This window comes from Syngnathus acus, chromosome 2 (genome assembly GCF_901709675.1).
Source record: "Syngnathus acus chromosome 2, fSynAcu1.2, whole genome shotgun sequence".
Lineage (NCBI taxonomy): Eukaryota > Metazoa > Chordata > Actinopteri > Syngnathiformes > Syngnathidae > Syngnathus > Syngnathus acus.
The window spans coordinates 1,627,495-1,648,312 of NC_051088.1; the positions used below are offsets into that span (position 1 = coordinate 1,627,495).

The 20,818-nt window shown below is 47.8% G+C and overlaps 1 protein-coding gene across 3 annotated transcripts in view; it reads right to left on the reverse strand.

Moving 5' to 3' along the window:
• lama5 (laminin, alpha 5) overlaps positions 1-20,818 on the reverse strand; it is a 380,553-nt gene that overhangs the window by 173,878 nt on the left and 185,857 nt on the right. For 2 of the 3 annotated variants that reach the window (XM_037245878.1, XM_037245876.1), the window contains 6 exons: positions 18,244-18,343; positions 17,952-18,108; positions 9,319-9,457; positions 3,122-3,264; positions 2,845-2,948; positions 2,622-2,778 (listed from right to left, as the gene is read on the reverse strand). In XM_037245878.1, the coding sequence (XP_037101773.1) occupies positions 2,622-2,778; positions 2,845-2,948; positions 3,122-3,264; positions 9,319-9,457; positions 17,952-18,108; positions 18,244-18,343 (800 nt within the window). The remainder of the gene's footprint in view (positions 1-2,621; positions 2,779-2,844; positions 2,949-3,121; positions 3,265-9,318; positions 9,458-17,951; positions 18,109-18,243; positions 18,344-20,818) is intronic. The other variant, XM_037245877.1, reaches the window with a different exon arrangement.

Genomic DNA, 20,818 nt, shown 5'->3' on the forward strand with positions numbered 1-20,818 from the left:
TACGGTACGTACCTCCGCCGCCATTGGTAAATAAATACTATCGTTTGAGCAAAGTACGTACCACCGCCGCCATTGATAAATAAATACTACCGTTTGTGCAACTCTGTAAAGTTGTTTTGTGTGGCTTCCGCCACACAGAGACGTAATAAACAGGCGTAATATGTAGACCCCATGAACCAATCAGAGTACATTACGTTTTACGTCAACCGGGGCAGTAAACCAATCAGAGGACTTTACGTAACACGTAGAGTACGTACCAGCTCAGTGACCTAGTGGTAGAGTGTCCGTCCTGAGACTGGAAGGTTGTGGGTTCAAACCCCGGCCGGGTCATACCAAAGACTATAAAAATGGGACCCATTGCCTCCCTGCTTGGCACTCAGCATTAAGGGTTGGAATTGGGGGGTTAGATCACCAAATGATTCTCGAGCGCGGCACCGCTGCTGCTAACTGCTCCCCTCTCCCCCCGGGGATGGATCAAAATCACACGGGGATGGGTTAAATGCAGAGGACACATTTCACCACACCCAAATGTGTGTGTGATGACGATCGTTGGGACTTTAACTTTTTTTTAACTTTGAGGGCACTCCTTAAGACCTTCTTTGACTCAGTGGTGGCCTTTGTCATTTTGGCATGGTCTGCTGGGGGGGGCAGCATCACAGCAGCTAACAGGAAGAGACTGGATAAGATCATTCAGAAGCCCAGCTCCGTTCGCAGATGCCCTCTGCAACTTGTGGAGGAGGTGAGAGAAGAGCAAAGCCAAGCTATCCTCCATGCTGGACAGAGACTCTCACTGCTTCCATCACACACTTACTGCACAGATGATTGCCTCAAAGTGTACCTCAGGAGATCCCACATTGAGGTCTTGATGGGGATAGGGAGCAATATTGTAAAATTTGGTCAATATATGGTGTTCCCATTTTTGTGCCAACATAATGCTGCTGGTTATCTTTTAATACACGGCGCTATTTTGGAACAGATGACGTAATTCTCCCTTTGACTCACCACTTGGGTGATATCAAGCTAAGTCAAGTTACCTCCATCGAACGAGCTACTGGTTTGTGTTCTTCCTTGTTCTTGATCTCTCTGCAAGGAATCTTGGTCTTTGTAGGACAAGAACCGCTATTATGCAGTACATCCTTGCCGTAGCGATCCTAAATTACCGTATTTTCCGCACCATAAGGCGCACTTAAAACCCTTAATTTTTTCCAAAAAACGAGGGTGCGCCTTTTAATAAGGCGCACCTTTTGTGTGGACCGTATTCCAAAATCTGTAAATCGTTTTGTTTTGTTTCCGCCACACAGAGACGTAATATACTGGCATAATATGTTGACCTGATGAACCAATCAAAGGACATTACGTTTTACGTAGATCGGGGCAGAAAACCAATCAGAGGATTGTACGTGACACATAGAGTATGTACCTCTGCTGCCAACGATAAATAAATACTATCGTTTGTGCAAAGCAAACAGCATTAGGACCCTCTAAAATGGCATCGACAAAAAGACATGCCTACGAGGCACAACTCAAGCTTTCTGGAAGGCCGGGATCAGAGCCGAAAACTAACGCAACAACGACGAGACAATGACAAGGGAACTTGTCATGTTTAATGGCGAACTTGCCCAACTGTTTAATTTGGATACAGAAGATAAGGACTTTGATGGATTTGCGTATTGATATCGATTAACAATGTGAGTACAATACAATACATGATTAAACAGTAGAATAAATTACAACTGAACTCACTGTCTTGCTCCCGTGACGTTTTTTTTTTTTTTTTACACCGTATAATGTGGTGCAACCTATGTGTGAATTAAGTACAGTTAAGACGTGGGTTTGGTAACCGGCTCTTTATTTAACAAACTCCCGGAATTGAGTCTGCGCATTTGAACCCGAAGCGCCTTATGGTGCGGAAAATACGGTAAATATATATTGCTCTCTCTGCGGCCTTTTCACACTGTTTTCTGTCTGCTGCAAAAACGGCCTTGTCTCAAGTAGTCAGGCTTTTTGAGAACCGTTTACCCCACTCCGTATAGGAAAGAAATTCAGTCCATATATGCATTATTTGGCGGCTCAGTGTCGCACTGGTTAGCACGTCCGCCTCGCAGTTAGGAGGGTGCGGGTTCGATTCCACCTCCGACCCTCCCTGTGTGGAGTTGGCATGTTCTCCCCGTGCCCACATGGGATTTCTCCGGGCACGCCGGTTTCCTCCAACATCCCAAAAACAGGCTTGGTAGGCCGACTGAGCACTCCAAATTGTCCCTAAGTGTGAATACGAGTGCGAAGGGGTTGTTCATCTCTGTGTGCCCTGAGATTGGCTAGCAACCAGTTCAGGGTGTCCCCCGCCTACTGCCCGATGACTGCTGGGATAGGCTCAAGCACGACCGTGGGGACAAGCGGTATAGAAAATGCATTATTTTGTTTTAATAAAAAATCATCGACACTAAACCACGTATGTGCATTTTTAAGGGCGTTTAGAAACATGTGCGATCGCGGACTATGATTCTCTCATCTGAATTCTCATTACCATCGTTACACTGTCACTTGTTATTATTGTGAAGAGCTTGTAATTTGTGTGGTATTAATGCAAGCCCAGAGACAAACACAGGAATTCATGCTCTTACATCGTAGCCACTGCAGACAGCCATGTTCGGATGGCGAAGAGTAAGCCTTTCGGTGGGGCAGGGGCGTGGCAGGTGGTTGTCATAGCGACAAATGGCGTCATTGCCAGACACAGAAGGGAAGGCGTCCAGAGACAAGTACGTGTATTGTAAGCAGCTGCTGAGACACAAAAAAAATATATAATAGTTGTAGCACATAGGAAACAAGCAAAAGCAACATTTTTACTTGTGGCTAGCATCCAGTGGAGAGCTGAACATGCATGGGTCTGTAATATGCATTTGCAGGATGGGAGCCTCGTAGTAGGAGCTTGGCAGAAGGACCAAAAAATCCTGAGCAGAAGGATTATTATGTCATTATTATACACACACACACACACACACACACATATGCACACGCACAAACACACGCACACACGCACGCACTTAGACACAAACACACACACACACGCACAGACACACGCATACACACACATATTCAAGGCATAATGACTAATGAATCTCACAAGGAGAACTCCTTCAGCCTCTATGAACACTGCCCAAGCTCCAGGGTTGAGAACAAATGGTTCCACAAAGTTGTTCTGGGGAATGTTGACAAAGCTTGGGCCCGTGGTGGGAGCGAAGACAATCTGCTTGGACTGCTCAGAACCTGGAAGATCATCAACATTATCATAGTACAAACCGGATTCAGTTGAAGTTGGGAAATTGTGTAAAATGTAAATAAAAACAAAATACAACGATTTGAAAATCCTTCTCAACCCATATTCAATTGAATACACTACAAAGACAACATATTTAATGTTCAAACTGATAAACTTAATTGTTTTTTGCCAAATAATAATTAACTTAGAATTTCATGGCTGCAACACGTCCAGTAGAAGTTGGGAAAGGTGGCAAAAAATACTGAGAAAGCTGAGAAAAGCTCAGTAAACACCTATTTGGAAAATCCCACATGTGATCAGGCTAATTGGGAATAAGTGGGTACCATGATTGGGTATAAAAGGAGCCTCCCCAAACATGCTCAGTCATTCACAAGCAAGGATGGGGCGAGGTTCACCACTTTGCGTGAGAAAATAGTTGAACAGTTTAAGAACAACATTTCTCAAAGCAAAATTGCAAGGAATTTAGGGTTTTCAACATCTACGGTCCATAATACTATAATCAAAAGGTTCAGAGAATATGGTGAAATCACTGCACGTAAGCACCACGGCCAGAAACCAAGACTGAACGACTGTGACCTTCGATCCCTCAGACGCAGCGATGGGCACTCGAGTCACTGTGACTTGGACTCGAGTCGACTCGAGTCGCTGTTTTGATGACTTGTGACTTGACAAAAAATAAAAAAACTTGAGACTCGACTTGGTCTTGGAAGTTAAAGACTTGGGACTTGACTTGAGACACGATCACTTGAATGACTTCAGAGTTATTTAGTTTATGTTTTCAGTTTGAGTATAAAATTAATAATACATTTTAAAAAATAATATCGATAACACGGTAGGAGCGCAGGCTGAGAATGGCATTGTCATGATTGGATCACTACCCTGTCAATCAATCAGTCGTGCCCTCTCTACGTACCTAACGTGTTTATTGGAGAATCACGGCCCTTTATATCAGACATGCACAAACATGTCAGCGGGAGCGGTACCGCGAGTCATCACCTTCGGCTATCGTAATTACCTTTATGACAGCAAAAGACGGACAGCACAGTGCAAGATATGCAACAGAAACATTTCAGACAGCCAGACGACAACTTCAAACTTTGTCCGTCATTTGAAGAGCCATTCTGCCTAGTAGTTGTCTTTGTAGTGTATTGTAGTGTATTCAATTGAATATAGGTTGAAAAGGATTTTCAAATCATTGTATTTTGTTTTTATTTACATTTTACACAATTTCCCGACTTCAACTGAATCCGGTTTGTGTTTCACTTAGGTTTATTTTTGTGTGACAAAAACATGTTTGAGAATGTTGTAAAAATGAAGTGAGGATGAGACGAGGGCAGGAAGAGGAAGGCAAAAGAAGAGGAAGCAGTGAAGAAAGAGGAGATTGTCAGCCACACAAGGTACTGTAACTTTCACCGCATCACAAATCTAGCCTACATAGCTGGCCATTGTTTCCATGGAGATAGGAAATGAGCGGAGCACACTTTCATAGCCCACTCGTATTCTACGCCAGTGTTCCTCTACGCCAGTCCTTCTCAAATAGTCGGGCACGCCCCCCTGGGGTGCACGGTGTGTTACCAAGGGGGGCGTGTGAGACACCATGGAACATACTTTTCTTTTGGCTGTACTAGATTTAAGGGTAATTCGACATCCACTGCAGTAGGTGGGAGTGGCGGTATCACTGTAATAGTGTGCACAAGGAGTATTCGCTCTACAGTGTAGAGCGCACGGAACATACGCACACACAGCACAGAGCAGGCGATAAAAAGTGCAGTGGGACACCATGGAAAAATATTTAACAGGGTTGAAAAGAACGGCGGAGACAGACGGAGATAAGCGAATTGAGAGTCACACGAAAGCTAAGACGAGGAAATATGATGACGCGTACGTAGCGGTCGGTTTCAGTGTGACTACAATGGGAGACGAGGAAAGACCGGTGTGTTTACTGTGCCTTACAATCTTGGCAGCGGACAGTATGAAGCCAAATAAATTAAGGCGGCACTTAAAGTCATTGCACCCCATTCACGCTGATAAGATGCTTGAGGTTTTTCAGCAAAAACGGGCTGAATATTGCCAACAATCATCCCACTTAGTGAATGCTACTTCAGTCAATCAGCAAGCACTGTAAGCATCATATAAAGCAGCGTACCAAATTGCTCAGTGCAAAAAAAAAAAAACACACCATTGCAGAAGAGCTGATACTACCTGCACCCGTGGATATGGTCTCCGTCATGCTGCCTCATTTTGATTAAAAAAAAAACAGCACAAATTGTTTTATTCATTTTTGTTTTGTAGGTTAAAATGTTTTATATATTGTGCTCCTGAGTTAATGTTGGTGATTTAATATTATTTATTGCTGTTATTTAATTTAATATTATGTATGTTTATTATTATTTTATTGTATTTTTTTCAGCATAAAATGGCAGTTGGTCAAGAATGTTTATAGTTTAAATCATTATAATTTATTTTTTAATTTCAGGCAAAGTGATGCACATTGAATCTGTTCTGTTACAGACTAAAAAACAATGTTATTAATAAAGTTATTCTTTATTGTAAGTTGATCTTTCTTTTTTATTTATTTATTCTATTTCTTTAATGTTAATAACATGGGGGAGCGCAAAATGTTTTCTTCTCCCTAGGGGGGGCATCACAGAAAATGATTGAGAAGCACTGCTCTACGCTGACTCGTTCATGAACGTCAATAACATTGCAGTTGTTTTCAATAAAGTCCCTTGCTTAGTGCTGGCTTCTGGTTGCTCCTTTGCGAAGGTGAATGATAGACTTTGTCTCCCACTTTGTATCGCTGAGCTCAAATTACTAAGACCTGTCCAAATCCACTACGGTTTATGAAGGTGCCTTTACCATCATGACAATAAAGTCTAAGTCTCCGACGGACTGAATCTTGTAGAAAGCACGTAACGATTGGACGGGTCTGGTTGGTGACTGACATGTAGTGTGACATATCAAGACACACGATTGTATTTATCTTGTAGTCTGACAGCACGACCGCCGTCAATGACAAAAATCCGTGTCGTCTGAAAAGGGCATAGCTCAGATTCGCTAGATTTTGTCTACTGGCTAGATCAGGGGTGGACAAACCTTTTGACTTGCGGGCCGAATTGGGTTCTAAATTTTGACCGGGGGGCCGAACCAGGAGCAGATGGATGTAGTGTTTGTGTGAAGTAATATAAATGACATGTAAAGGTCATTGCATAAAAGGTTTTTACTTTTAGTAGATACTAAAGCATGGATATTAAAAAAAGCTTTTTGAAAACAAATGCATTTATTAACAGCATTAAAAAAATATTTCACCAAAAAACTACTATCAGTGATTCTTATTAAATACGACACTGTTATGATGAATAACATTTTCCATCACTTCAGCGCATGCAGGTCAGATTTATGAAATATGTTTATCTAATGAGGCGAAATCACATCCAACGGCAAACATTCTGACCAAATACATCATCTTGAAGAATCAGTGAAAGAATACATCTAAATAAAGTAATAAAGAAATCAATAGTATTGTTGGTTTCCCTTTTTTGCTAGTGCATCATAGTCTGGAGTAAAATTTGTTGTGGTAATTCTTAGGATAGAGCCGAGGTGTCGGTCCGTTAACCTAGATCTGTGACGGGCTTTGTTGACGTTCATGTGGCTGAACGTCTTCTCACACACGTAGGTCGAGCCAAATTGTCCACTCTTTTTTAACATTCGGCACTCAGTGTCCACCTTTCTTTTCTTCGGGCCACTCATTTTAATGGAAGGATTCCAGGGGAAGGTTTGTGGGTGGCATTAGCGTAAAACTGTATCTGAAAACTCAGCGCGCGAATTACGAGAATATTGACGTCACAGCCTACACTCGAAATTCGGCACTGATAGATGAAATTACTACGTACTACTGAGTACGCACACGCACTTGTGAGTGTGCACCGAGCTTTCTGACACGGCTCCCGGGAGTAAATGCGCGGGCGGGCGCTTCCCCATCTACTGGGGAAACATAGTAATTGCAGTGAAAATGACCCCAAAAAAAATTAATAATACAATTTATTCAGGTTTGGCGGGCCGGATTAAACAGCCCCGTGGGCCGTAGTTTGCCCACGTCTGGGCTAGATGGATGCTTGGGGGTCGTCAATATTGACACTGCAAAATTGGGATAAATAACGTATTAGAATCAGGTGTTGTCTACTGGCCGAGTGGATGTTAGGAACATCTCAGATCAAATGAGGAACCAGGAACCAACATGTTTGCTCAAGGTCTGGCAGGCAGCAGGCCTTTTTTGTCTTTCTTTCCATCCATGGTCAAGCGATCTGACGTATCACTCAATAAGTGGTGGGTAAAAGGGACGGCCCTTTCAACGATTTAATATTACATCCGTTCCTAATGCCATTCAGTAAACGGTAACCAGGGGGATTGTTTGGGCAAATAGAAGACTCGACAGAAAAATAGGATCACCAGATATTTAACAAACTTTTCAATATTGCTCCCTTTCCCCATTATGACTTCAATGTGGGACCTCTGAAAGTACACTTTAAGGACTCGTTTGAGTATCACAAAGTGCAAGAAATACAACAAGAGAGTGTACTGTGGACTCATGTCCTGGTACACGAGAAGCTAAACTCCGTACCGCTGCGTACCAGCCCACTTAGAGTACCCATATAATGCTCAATTAACTTCTCTGAGTTTTGAACCATTTTAAAATGTTTATTCCACACCAAAAACACCCACAAAGAGGTGTTTTCATCCATTCACTCATTCTGGAGCATTCTCGCTCATTTCCCTCGCCGCCTGAACCAAGAAAACAACCAGGTTCTCTCTTTGTTACATCACGAAGTGAAAAACCACCGTCTGTACTGCCTCTGAAGACAAAACACGCGTCTAGAGAAGCTGTCCCTGCAACTTTAGATCATGTGTGGCTTTTCTGAGTTTGATGCCAGGTAAAAAAGGCTGTGGGTAACAGTAGAGCATTGAGTGATTCTTATGAGAAATAATTCATGAATAAATATATAATAGATTATAGATAATATGATATGCGGTGGCTGCACGGTGGGGCACTGGTTAGCACGTCCGCCTCACAGTTCAGAGGTGGAGTATTCAATTACGGCTCCGGCCTTCCTGTGTGGATTGTGCATGCTATGCTTATGTGAATTTCTGCCGGGTGCTCCGGTTTCCTCACGTTCCAAAAACATGCATGGAGGGCCTATTGACCACTGTCCGTAGGTGTGACTGTGGGTGTGAATGGCTGTTTGCCTTTACGTATGTGCCCTGCAATTGGCTGGTGACTGGCATGCACTTGACCCTCGTGAGGACAAGTGGTTCGGAAGATGAATGAACAATATGCCGTCATTGAACACACACTACTCACGAAATGTGTGAGTACAGCAGAAGCGAAGTTATACTGAACCAGTCGTCGTACTTCCAAGTTAGAAACAGACATCAAAATATCTCATATTTCATAAGAAATTAGACCGCCATTGTGCCATAATCATATATATGCCTGTATGAATGTGTGTGAAGGGGTGAATGTGAGGCATTGTAAAGCGCTTTGGGCACCATACGGTGTCGATAAAGGGCTGGATTAGGTCCAATCCATTATAATCAACTGGAAAACTTAAAATAGCATGGGACAGACACTTTAAACCACTGAGTATGAGGGGAAGAAGTTGATAGGTTGATGTGAAGATGAGGAAAGGGAGGAGTTATGAAGGGAGGGAGACACAAGAGGAGGATGAAGGGGAAAAAGGGGGAAAGAAAAGAAAGACATGATCCACAAAGGGTGGAAGAGGAAGAAGAGATTCTACAAAGAAAGCAATAAGAAAAGGAACAATATGAGATGAGGAAGAATATCCACAAGAGAAGACAATAAGAAAAATGGGAAAAGGAGAATGTATGGGAAGAAGAGAAAAAGGAAGAGATACAAGAGGAGTAGAAAACAAAAAAGAAGGTTTGTGCACTAAGCTGTGGCCACGCCCCATCGGCGGCATGAAGCTGAAATACCATTTGGGAAGATGAAGAGCATAAAGAAATCGGATACCAGCAGCACTCACAGTTGGCGCAGAAGTTTTTCCCATCGTCCTCCAGCACAGACACTCGACCCCGGATGTCTACGCCTTCCATGTTGGTGTAGCGCAGCACCATGCGGAAGAGGTCTGGAGAACCCACCCACACCGGCACCAGCACCTTTGACTGAATGCGCAACCACCAACACCAGGCACCCCAAGAGGGTGAAGGAAAGAAGAGAAAACACAACTTCATATCACAAATTCCATAACACAAACATGGCTGCAAGGCAATGTGATAGCATGTTGCATCAGAACTTCATTGATTTGTTTTCATGAGTGATTTAAAGCAGCCTGGTGGGGTGTGTTGTTCGCACATCTGCCTCATGGTGAAAAGGCTCAGGGTTTGAATTTTTAAATTGTTTCTTCATTATTCACAAAACAAAATACATTGAGAGCTTTCTAAGGCATTGCTTGCACAGATCCACAAAAGTGAGACAGTATAATTGGATGGATTGATGATAAAATCTCAGCGAGCATTTCGCTGAGGAAAGGGAACAATAGACCTAAAAAACAGCTAAACTAATTACAATACTAAAAGCAATCAAAGGAGATGACAATAATATAGCTCAAAGTAATGTTGAAATGTAGTATGTAACAGTATGTCCTGTCTGCTGATAATTGATTTGGCTTTAAATGAAACACAACACTGATTTATGTATATTTGCAGTGAAAGAAATTGGAGATAAACATAACAGGCACAATTTGACATTTTTGTGCTTCATTGATGCTTCATGGTAACCATATTTTTACAATTGTCTTAAAGTGAGGCTCATAATTTTCTTAGGTCAAATCCTAGTTTACTGGTACTCGCATTCAACAATGAGAGTGAAATGGGACAATATAACATCAGTTCCCTTGGTCAGAAATAAAGAATAAATACTTCCTAAAGAATAAATAAATTTTTCGTGCTTCCTTTATCTTCCTCCTCCATCTACAGGAGGTCTGGACTTTGACGAGGCCACATCAGAACACATGTTTTGGATCATTGGTCTGCTGAAACACTCAAGTTATTCTCTAAAATATCTTGACGAACTTGTGAATTCATTTTTCCATTGACAATCATAAGCTGGTGACCGTTCTAATCACTCAGTCAAGACCGCCGATTACGGAAGCTGACAATCATGCGATATCCCTCTCAAATTTTAAAAGCTTGTCCCTTGAAAGGCTTACACAACTGGGTAGCGCAGCTAAACAAACAACGTGTTTACTTGACACGCTTCCAGCCAAACTCCGTCTTAAATATAATTAATCTGTTTGTCTCCTCTGGTATTGTGCCAACAGCCTTTAAAACCGCTATTATTAAACCGCTACTTAAGCAACCAAACCTCGACCCAGACCGTCTCAGTAATTATAGGCTGGTTTAAAATCTCCCGTTCATAGCAAGTAGTAGCGCAGCAGCTTAATGATGACATGGTCGCTAACAATCGATTTGAATTGTTTCAGTCTGGTTTTAGAGCGAACCACTCCACTTAGACAGCACTTGCTAAAGTGGCCAATGATCTCCTCGTACCTATGGGTTCAAACATCTCATCGGTACTATTATTACTCAATCTTAGTGCTGCCTTCGACACTGTAGATTACAATATTTTATTAGAGCGCCTTAAAACCTGCGTTGCTATTTCAGGGTCAGCACTTCATTGATTTAATTCTTATCTATCTGACCGCTGGTCCATGGCAAAACTCTGAGCTCACTAATGTTACGTGTGGTGTCCCGCAGGGATCCGTAATTAGACCAATACTATTTAGTATTTATATGATTCCGCTTGGGGATATTATACGTAAATATAACATTAGTTTTCAATGTTATGCGGATGACACCCAATTATATACCGTAATTTTCGGACTATAAGTCGCGTTTTTTTTCATAGTTTGGGTGGGGTGGCGACTTATAATAAGGAGCGACTTATGTGTTTTTTTTCAAAAATTTTCCCCCCCAAAAAAAAGTGAAACCGCGATAAACGAACCGCGATGTAGCAAGGGATTACTGTAATTTGAATTTCAAGTGACGTCAGCAGCGCGACGCGGCGGTTGTTTACATAAAGGACAAAGATTGATCACGGGATGACGAAGGACCCCACGTACTACCGGCATCATTAGCGGCTTTGTTTCTAAGTGACACGGCGGACGAAGAGTTTGAAGGATTTAAGGATTTGGAGTGACACAGAAGGTTTGAAAAACTATTATGGCTTTTACCCACGCCCGGTCCTAGTCTAAGGAGCTCTCTTTCACCTCCGTGTATTGAAGTCGGGGGCCGGCGCTCGGCCGGGTGGCTGTCCAGGGACGGTGGATGGGGCTCGGACATGGCTTTTACGCACGCCCGGTCCTACTCTACCGAGCTCTCTTTCACCTCCGTGGATGGAAGTCGAGGGCCGGCGCTCGGCCGGGACTGTCCGGGGACGGTGGATGGGGCTCGGTCATGGCTTTTACGCACGCCCGGTCCTATTCTATGGATCTCTCTTCCACCTCTGTGGCTGGAAGTCCACTCCGCCACACGCCTGGAAGTTTGTTCTGTTAAATAAAGAGCCGTTTACCAAACCCACGTCTTTCCTTGTACTTTGTTAACGCTACAATATAGTTATATACTAGATCTGTGGAATAACGACGAGGCTGACGTCAGGGCTCACGCGCGGCGTTGTTGACAAAGGACGAGGAATTTGATCGATGGATTTAATGATTTAGAGTGCACAGATGGTTTGATAATACTATTGCTTATATAATAGTTATTTGATATCTAATTTATATATCGTTATATGGGCCAGTGGAATATTTTGAAGTGCAAGCGCCGTCAGCTGCGCGCACCCATTGTTGACAAAGGACGATCGATGGATTTAATGATTTGGAGTGACACAGATGGTTTGATAACATTATTGCTTATATAATAGTTATTTGATATATAATTTATATTTCGTTATATGGGCCTGTGGAATATTTTGAAGTGCAAGCACCGTCAGCGGCGCGCACGCATTGTTGACAAAAGACGATCGATGGATTTAATGAATTGGAGTGACACAGATGGTTTTATTAACGTGTTATTTATGTAATCGTTTTTTGAATAACTGAATTTTACGTCAGGGCCGTTCTCAGCTCTTCGTTTGTGTTTATGTCACGTTAGCACGTTTAGCCTGTTGTTGCTCGTTCATGACTGTTCTTGGTGTTGGATTTTGTCGAATAAATTGCCCCCCAAAATGCGACTTATACTCCGGAGCGACTTATACGTATGTTTTTTTTCACTTTTTTGAGCATTTTATGGCTGATGCGACTTGTACTCCGGAGCGACTTATAGTCCGAAAATTACGGTATGCCATTCCATCCATCCATTCATCTTCTTCCGCTTATCCGGGGTCGGGTCGCGGGGGCAGCAGCTTCAGGAGGGACTCCCAGACTTCCCTCTCCCCAGCCACTTCATCTAGCTCATCCCGGGGGATCCCAAGGCGTTCCCAGGCCAGCTGAGAGACATAGTCTCTCCAGCGCGTCCTGGGTCGTCCCCGGGGTCTCCTACCGGTGGGACATGCCCGGAACACCTCCCCAGGGAGGCGTCCAGGAGGCATCCTGATGAGATGCCCGAGCCACCTCATCTGGCTCCTCTCAACGTGGAGGAGCAGCGACTCTACTCCGAGTCTCTCCCGGATGACCGAACTTCTCACCCTATCTCTAAGGGAGAGCCCGGACATCCTGCGGAGAAAACTCATTTCGGCCGCTTGTATCCGGGATCTCGTTCTTTCGGTCACGACCCATAGCTCGTGACCATAGGTGAGGGTAGGAGCATAAATCGACCGGTAAATTGAGAGCTTTGCCTTTTGGCTCAGCTCTCTCTTTACCACGACGGACCGGTACAGAGTCCGCATTACTGCTGACGCTGCACCGATCCGCCTGTCGATCTCGCGCTCCATCCTCCCCTCACTCGTGAACAAGACCCCAAGATACTTAAACTCCTCCACTTGGGGCAGGATCTCATCCCCGATCCGGAGAGGGCATTCCACCTTTTTCCGATCGAGGACCATGGACTCGGATTTGGAGGTGCTGACCCTCATCCCGACCGCTTCACACTCGGCTGCGAACCGCTCCAGTGAGAGCTGGAGATCACGGCCTGAAGAAGCCAACAGCGCCACGTCGTCTGCAAAAAGCAGAGACGCGATGCTGAGGTCCCCAAACCGGACACCCTCAACGCCTCGGCTGCGCCTAGAAATTCTGTCCATATAAATTATGAACAGAATCGGTGACAAAGGGCAGCCTTGGCGGAGTCCAACCCTCACTGGGAACGAATCCGACTTACTGCCGGAAATGCGGACCAAACTCTGGCATCGGTGATACAGGGACCGAACCGCCCTTATCAGTTGGCTCGGTACCCCGTACTCCCGAAGCACCCCCCACAGAACCTCCCGAGGGACACGGTCGAACGCCTTCTCCAAGTCCACAAAACACATGTGGACTGGTTGGGCGAACTCCCATGCACCCTCGAGGATCCTGCTGAGGGTGAAGAGCTGGTCCACTGTTCCACGGCCAGGACGAAAGCCACACTGTTTCTCCTGAATCCGAGGTTCGACCTCCCGACGGACCCTCCTCTCCAGCACCCCTGAATATACCTTACCAGGGAGGCTGAGGAGTGTAATTCCCCTGTAATTGGAACACACCCTCCGGTCCCCCTTCTTAAAGAGGGGAACCACCACCCCAGTCTGCCAATCCAGAGGCACTGCCCCCGATGTCCACGCGATGTTGCAGAGACGTGTCAGCCATGACAGCCCCACAACATCCAGAGCCCTTAAGAAATCCGGGCGGATCTCATCCACCCCCGGGGCCCTGCCACCGAGGAGTTTTTTAACTACCTCAGTGACTTCGACCCCAGAGATTGGAGAGTCCGCCTCAGAGTCCCCAGGCCCTGCTTCCACAATGGAAGGCGTGTCGGTGGAATTGAGGAGGTCTTCGAAGTATTCTCCCCACCGACACACGACGTCCCGAGTCGAGGTCAGCAGCACGCCATCTCCACTGTAAACAGTGTTGACGTTGCACTGCTTCCCCCTCCTGAGACGCCGGATGGTGGACCAGAATTTCCTCGAAGCCGTCCGGAAGTCATTCTCCATGGCCTCGCCAAACTCCTCCCACGTCCGGGTTTTTGCCTCAGCAACCGCCGAAGCCGCGTTCCGCTTGGCCATCCGGTACCTGTCAGCTGCCTCCGGAGTCCCGCAGGCCAAAACGGCCCGATAGGACTCCTTCTTCAGCTTGACGGCATCCCTTACCGCCGGTGTCCACCAGCGGGTTCGGGGATTGCCGCCACGACAGACACCAATGACCTTACGGCCACAGCTCCGGTCGGCCGCCTCAACAATGGAGGCGCGGAACAAGGTCCACTCGGACTCAATGTCCCCCGCCTCCCCCGGGACGTGGGAAAAGCTCTGCCGGAGGTGGGAGTTGAAGCTCTTCCTGACAGGGGATTCCGCCAGACGCTCCCAGCAGACCCTCACAGAGCGTTTGGGTCTGCCAGGTCGGACCGGCATCTTCCCCCACCATCGGAGCCAACCCACCACCAGGTGGTGATCAGTTGACAGCTCCGCCCCTCTCTTCGCCCGAGTGTCCAAAACATGCGGCCGCAAATCCGATGACACGACTACAAAGTCGATCATCGAACTGCGGCCTAGGGTGTCCTGGTGCCAAGTGCACACATGGACACCCTTATGTTTGAACATGGTGTTCATTATAGAAAATCCGTGTCGAGCACAGAAGTCCAATAATAGAACACCGCTCGGGTTCAGATCGGGGGGGCCGTTCCTCCCAATCACGCCCTTCCAGGTCTCACTGTCATTGCCCACGTGAGCATTGAAGTCACCCAGTAGAACGATGGAGTCCCCAGAAGGAGCGCTCTCCAGCACTTCCTCCAGGGACTCCAAGAAGGGTGGGTACTCTGAGCTGCCGTTTGGTGCATAGACACAAACAACAGTCAGGACCCGTCCCCCCACCCGAAGGCGGAGGGAGGCTACCCTCTCGTGAACCCCAATGTGCAGGCGCCCAGCCGGGGGGCAATAAGTATACCCACACCTGCTCGACGCCTCTCACCGTGGGCAACTCCAGAGTGGAAGAGAGTCCAGCCCCTCTCGAGAGGGCTTGAACCGGAACCCAAACTGTGCGTGGAGGCAAGTCCGACTATATCTAGTCGGAACTTTTCTGCCTCGCACACCAGCTCGGGCTCCTTTCCAGCCAGAGAGGTGACATTCCATGTCCCAAGAGCCAGCTTCTGCAGCCGGGGATCAGACCGCCAAGGTCCCTGCCTTTGGCCGCCGCCCAGCTTGCACTGCACCCGACCCCTTTGGCCCCTCCCACAGGTGGTGAGCCCATGGGAAGGGGGACCCACATTTCCTTTTCGGGCTGTGCCCGGCCGGGCCCCATGGGCGAAGGCCCGGCCACCAGACGCTCGCCTTCGAGCCCCGCCTCCAGGCCTGGCTCCAGAGGGGGGCCCCGGTGACCCGCGTCCGGGCGAGGGAAATCTGTGTCCATATATCTTTTTCATCATAAGGGGCTTTTTGAGCCGTGCTTTGTCTGGCCCCTCACCTAGGACCCGTTTGCCATGGGTGACCCTACCAGGGGCATGAAGCCCCAGACAACATGGCTCCTAGGATCATAGGGGCACGCAAACCCCTCCACCACGATAAGGTGACGACTCACGGAGGGGCGGTATGCCATTATCGATGACAAATCTGCGGGATTGTTGTAATATTGAGGCGTGCCTTGCTGAGATCAAATAATGGATGTCTCTCAATTTCCTATGTCTTAACCCAGATAAAACCGAGATGTTGATAATTGGTCCTGCTCGTTATCACCACCTATTTAAGGAAACTACTGTAAATATGGATAAATGTACTATTACCCAAAGTGATACTGCAGCCAATCTCTGGGTTATATTTGACCAAACACTGTCCTTTCAAAAACACATTGAGAACATAACTAGAACTGTGTTTTTTCACCTCCGTAATATTGCTAAGATTCGTCCAATTCTTTCAACTCGTGATGCGGAAATTATTATACATGCGTTTATTACTTCGCGCCTTGACTACTGTAACAAATTGTTGTTCCTAAATCCAGTTTTAAAAGTCTACAGTTGGTATAAAATGCTGCGGTGAGACTGCTCACATGTACGAGAAAATGTTATCACATTACCCCAATATTAGCCAACTTACATAGGCTACCGGTCCATTTAAGATGCGAAGGTTCTGTTATTAACCTATAAAACACTCCATGGCTTAGCGCCTTGGTATCTCGTCGACCTAGTTGTGCCTTACGTTCCGTCCTGTAACCTTCGTTCGTAAAACACTGGGTCCTGAGTGTTGTTAGTCACCTAAATGTTGAACAGAGGCTGTGATTTACCGAAATCAAATTCCTTGTTTGGCATGCTCAAACATGGCGAATAAAAACTCTTGAATCTTGAATAACCACACTATATTAACCCGGGGGACATCATGCATAGTAAAACCAAAGTGAGTTACGGTTGCGCATGAATTCCCTGTTGCCTTGTGGTCCAGTACACAATATTAAAGGTTTTTAAACGCTCTTCAATACTTTTATGCTACATAAACCTTTCCCATTCCCACACTGGTCTGTGCATGTATTGTACCTTTACAGTAAATAATATATATTGTAATGTTTCGACCCCCCCCTACACCGGTTGGGTGCTGTTCCCTCGCGCGTGACCGGTTGCCGGCCTCCCGCCCCTCCTGTGCTTGTCCTCAGTCATGTCCGCAGTGACGCACATTGCTCAGAGGCACACCCCACGCTATAAGGGCTCATTGCCGCTGTCACGCACATGTAAGAAAAAACCCATTGCCGTCCATCCAGGAGTCGTTTCGGCAGTGCTATTTTCCTACGTGCACGGCAGCCAGCCTTCTCAGTGAAGTACATTGCGCTGAGGCACACCCCGGCTTTTGAGCGCTCATTGCCGGCTGCTGTCCTGATTCTTTCTCCACGGCGATGCAATTTTATTCGTGCGCAGCTGTGTCATGTCACCGCTCTTCTTGGCCGGTTGACGTGCCTCCGGAGCACGCTTCACCACTACAGAGCTGCATGTGCTAATCGGCACTGATCACCATCAACTGTCTCGTGTTACCCGCAGATTGGGGCGTGTATATGGACGCCGTACGCCAGTCAGTCGTTGCCCTTTCGTCTGCTTTGTCACACACATGCCTGCCACCTGAATCCCGTTTGCCTGATCCGCTGTGTAGCGGTACGCCTGGCTGGTTGTCTGGCTGATCCGGTGTGTAACGAGATGCTACCACGACACGAGCTCGCTGATCAGGTCATCAGTCGCCTCGTACACACACACTCTGCTGGTGTTAGAGCCTCCCTTTTCTTCTTTTCCTGTTTTTGCATTGTTGCACATGGTTGTCCCGCCTCTTTCATGAAAGCCTGGCTGGCGCGCTTCCCACGCTTGTCTGCAGTGACGCATGTTGCTCAGAGGCACACTATCAGCGTGTATTTAAACACCGTTCTCCCGTCACTTACAAACCAGCGAAGTAGCGCATTCACAAAAAGTGAAGTGCAAATTGGCGAGGGATCACTGTATATGAAGTTTGAAGTTTCAAGCAGTGAATGGTGAAAAGACACAGCTAAAGAGAACACATCTTCATATTCCAGACCTGGATGGGAGACATTTGAGCATAACCCCTCCAGCTGAAGCCAGGGAATTCCACAGGGTCGTAGCCGAAGCGCACCGACCGGCCATCCAACATGGTGCCTTCTTCCGCCTCAAACTTGAGGTGGTGAAGGTCAAGAAAATAATGATCCACAGCAGCTCTGCGCATAAGGTCACATCACAAATCTATCAAATTAAACCAAGTATGGATGTGTGAGATCTCTGTTCTCTGCTGCGCGATGAAAGAACTTTGTGTTTGGGAGATGTTGTATATACTGAAGTGGTTTTGAGCTCACAAGTTGCACTTGAGTCCCTGCATATTCGGTCTACAGTGACAGCGACCGCTCTGCTCATCACAGGCTTGACCCTCAGACCCACCGATATCACACTGGCACCCTGAACACACAAAACATAGCAAGGGATAAAATACAGCAGGAAAAAAATCAATTTTAGACTATTTAGACAAAATGTGTCAAATCATTTCAAACTGAAATCTTTATCATCTTATTATTGTTTATAATAGCGATGCTAGATTTGTTCTGAGGAGTCCTGAAATGACACATCATGGTATTCCGTAAGAATCGCAAGCTGCAGTTTATCTTAAAATGCTATTCAGGGCAGGGCTGGACTGGGGCTTGGCATTTTACCAACCGAGTGCTCCGTGTTTTGGCTGGATGGACTCTCAGTTGTAGGGTTGGTTGTAACAGTCGGGTTAGTATTCTTGGTGAATAAAATGCCTGTTTATGCCTCTCTTCATTTTCCCTCGATTTGTTGCATTTATTTTCCTTTTTGCTTCAGTTAAGATACTGTAGTTCAGAGTCGTGTCATGTCTCGTCCCCAGTTTTGTGGTGTGTGTGGGTTGTCATCGTTTCTGTGTATCTGTGTGCTCGCCCCTCCCTTCCTGTGTGCCCTTGATTAGTGTAATCACACTCACCTGCCTCTTGTTGCCTGTGTTGTATTTAAGTTCTGTTTGTGTGCCACTCGATGTCGGAGCATTGTGGACAATGCATCTGTCACTGCCACGAGGTTGTTTGGTTCCTGTCTTTTGTTTCACGTTTTTGTTGGTCAGTCCTGTTAGTTTTGATGTTAAGTCACGTCGGTTTGCCGAGTCTGTCTTTTGAGTTTGCTGCAATAAACCCTGGTCCAAGCTGCACTTGGTCGCCCTGCTCCATTTCCACTCTCCGTTCGTGACAGAATGCTCCGACCACTACAGCGACCAGCGCTTGGACCTCCCTCTACCATCAGCTCCCACTGCGACGCCCGATCCACGTCCATCGCCCGAGCAGGTTCCAGCGCGATCGGCTCCGCTGTCGCCATCGGACTCCGCTGCCGCGACGCCGGACCCGCGGCCGCCATCGGAGTTCCTCCCGGCGCCATCGGCTGCGAGAGTCATCGGACTTCGCTGCCGCGACGCCGGACACGCGGCCGCCATCGGAGTGCCTCCCGGCGCCATCGGCTGCGAGAGTCATCGGACTTCGCTGCCGCGACGCCGGACACGCGGCCGCCATCGGAGTGCCTCCCGGCGTCATCAGACTCGCGGTCGCCATCGGGCTCCACCCCAGCGTCGCAGGGCCCTTTGACGTCGCCCGACTTCAAGCCAGCTGCGCCGGACCCGCGATCGTCCCTGGCCCCACTCCCACTGCTGCGGCGCGTGGTGGCTCTTGCTGCTGCCACGGCTCCGCCTTACGAATGCCGTTGATCGCGGACCGGACATTCGAGTGCCGCTGATTGCGGCGAGGACTTTTTTTTTTAGCCGCCCGAGTGCGGGTTTGTGTGAGTGACCGCCCGAGTGCGGGTTTGTATGAGTAGCCGCCCGAGTGCGGTTTTGTGTGAGTAGCCGCCCGAATGCGGTTTTGTGTGAGTAGCCGCCCGAGCGCGGTTCTGTCCCTGAGTTGCCGCCGTTTGCGGTTCTGTCCCTGAGTTGCCGCCGTTTGCGGTTCTGTTTCCCCGGGTTGCCGCCGTTTGCGGTTCTGTTTCCCCGGGTTGCCGCCGATTGCGGTTCTGTCCCCGAGTCGCCGCCCGAGTGCGGTTCTGTTCCCCAAGTTGCTGCCGATTGCGCGTCAGGCCCCGAGCGTGTGCCGCGATTGTGGCCCTGGGCCCCTGACCGCCGCTGCGTGCAGTTCTGTCCCCCAAGTTGCTGCCGATTGTGCGTCAGGCCCCCAGTGTGTGCCGCGATTGTGGCCCTGGGCCCCTGACCGCCGCTGCGTGCAGTCCCGTTCCCCAAGTTGCTGCCGATTGCGCGTCAGGCCCCCAGTGTGTGCCGCGAGTGTGGCCCTGGGCCCCTGACCGCCGCTGCGTGCAGTTCTGTTCCCCAAGTTGCTGCCAATTGCGCGTCAGGCCCCCAGTGTGTGCCTCGATTGTCGCCCTGGGCCCCTGACCGCCGCTGCGTGCAGTTCTGTCCCCCAAGTTGCTGCCGATTGCGCGTCAGGCCCCCAGTGTGTGCCGCGATTGTGGCCCTGGGCCCCTGTCCGTCGCTGCGTGCAGTTCCGTCCCCCAAGTTGCTGCCGATTTCGGTTCAGGTCCCCAGTGTGTGCCGCGAGTGTGGCCCTGGGCCCCTGGATGCCGCAGAGTGCAGTTCTGTCCCCTAAGTTGCCGCCCGAGTGCGGTGCTGTGCCCCAAGTCGCCGCCCGAGTGCGGTTCTGTGCCCCAAGTCTCCGCCCGAGTGCGGTTCTGTGCCCCAAGTCGCCGCCGTGTGCGGTTCAAGCTATTTCGAAAACCAGTAGGGTTGTCTGGACTAGTGCGTGAGTCCAGTCACAGGAGAACACAGAGATGATGCACTTGCCAAGAATTTTTTATTTTCCCCCGGGCAGCATTAAGTGCACCGGTGCGACCGAGAAAAATGATTAGTCGCACTTTCAAAAGTTTTGCTCG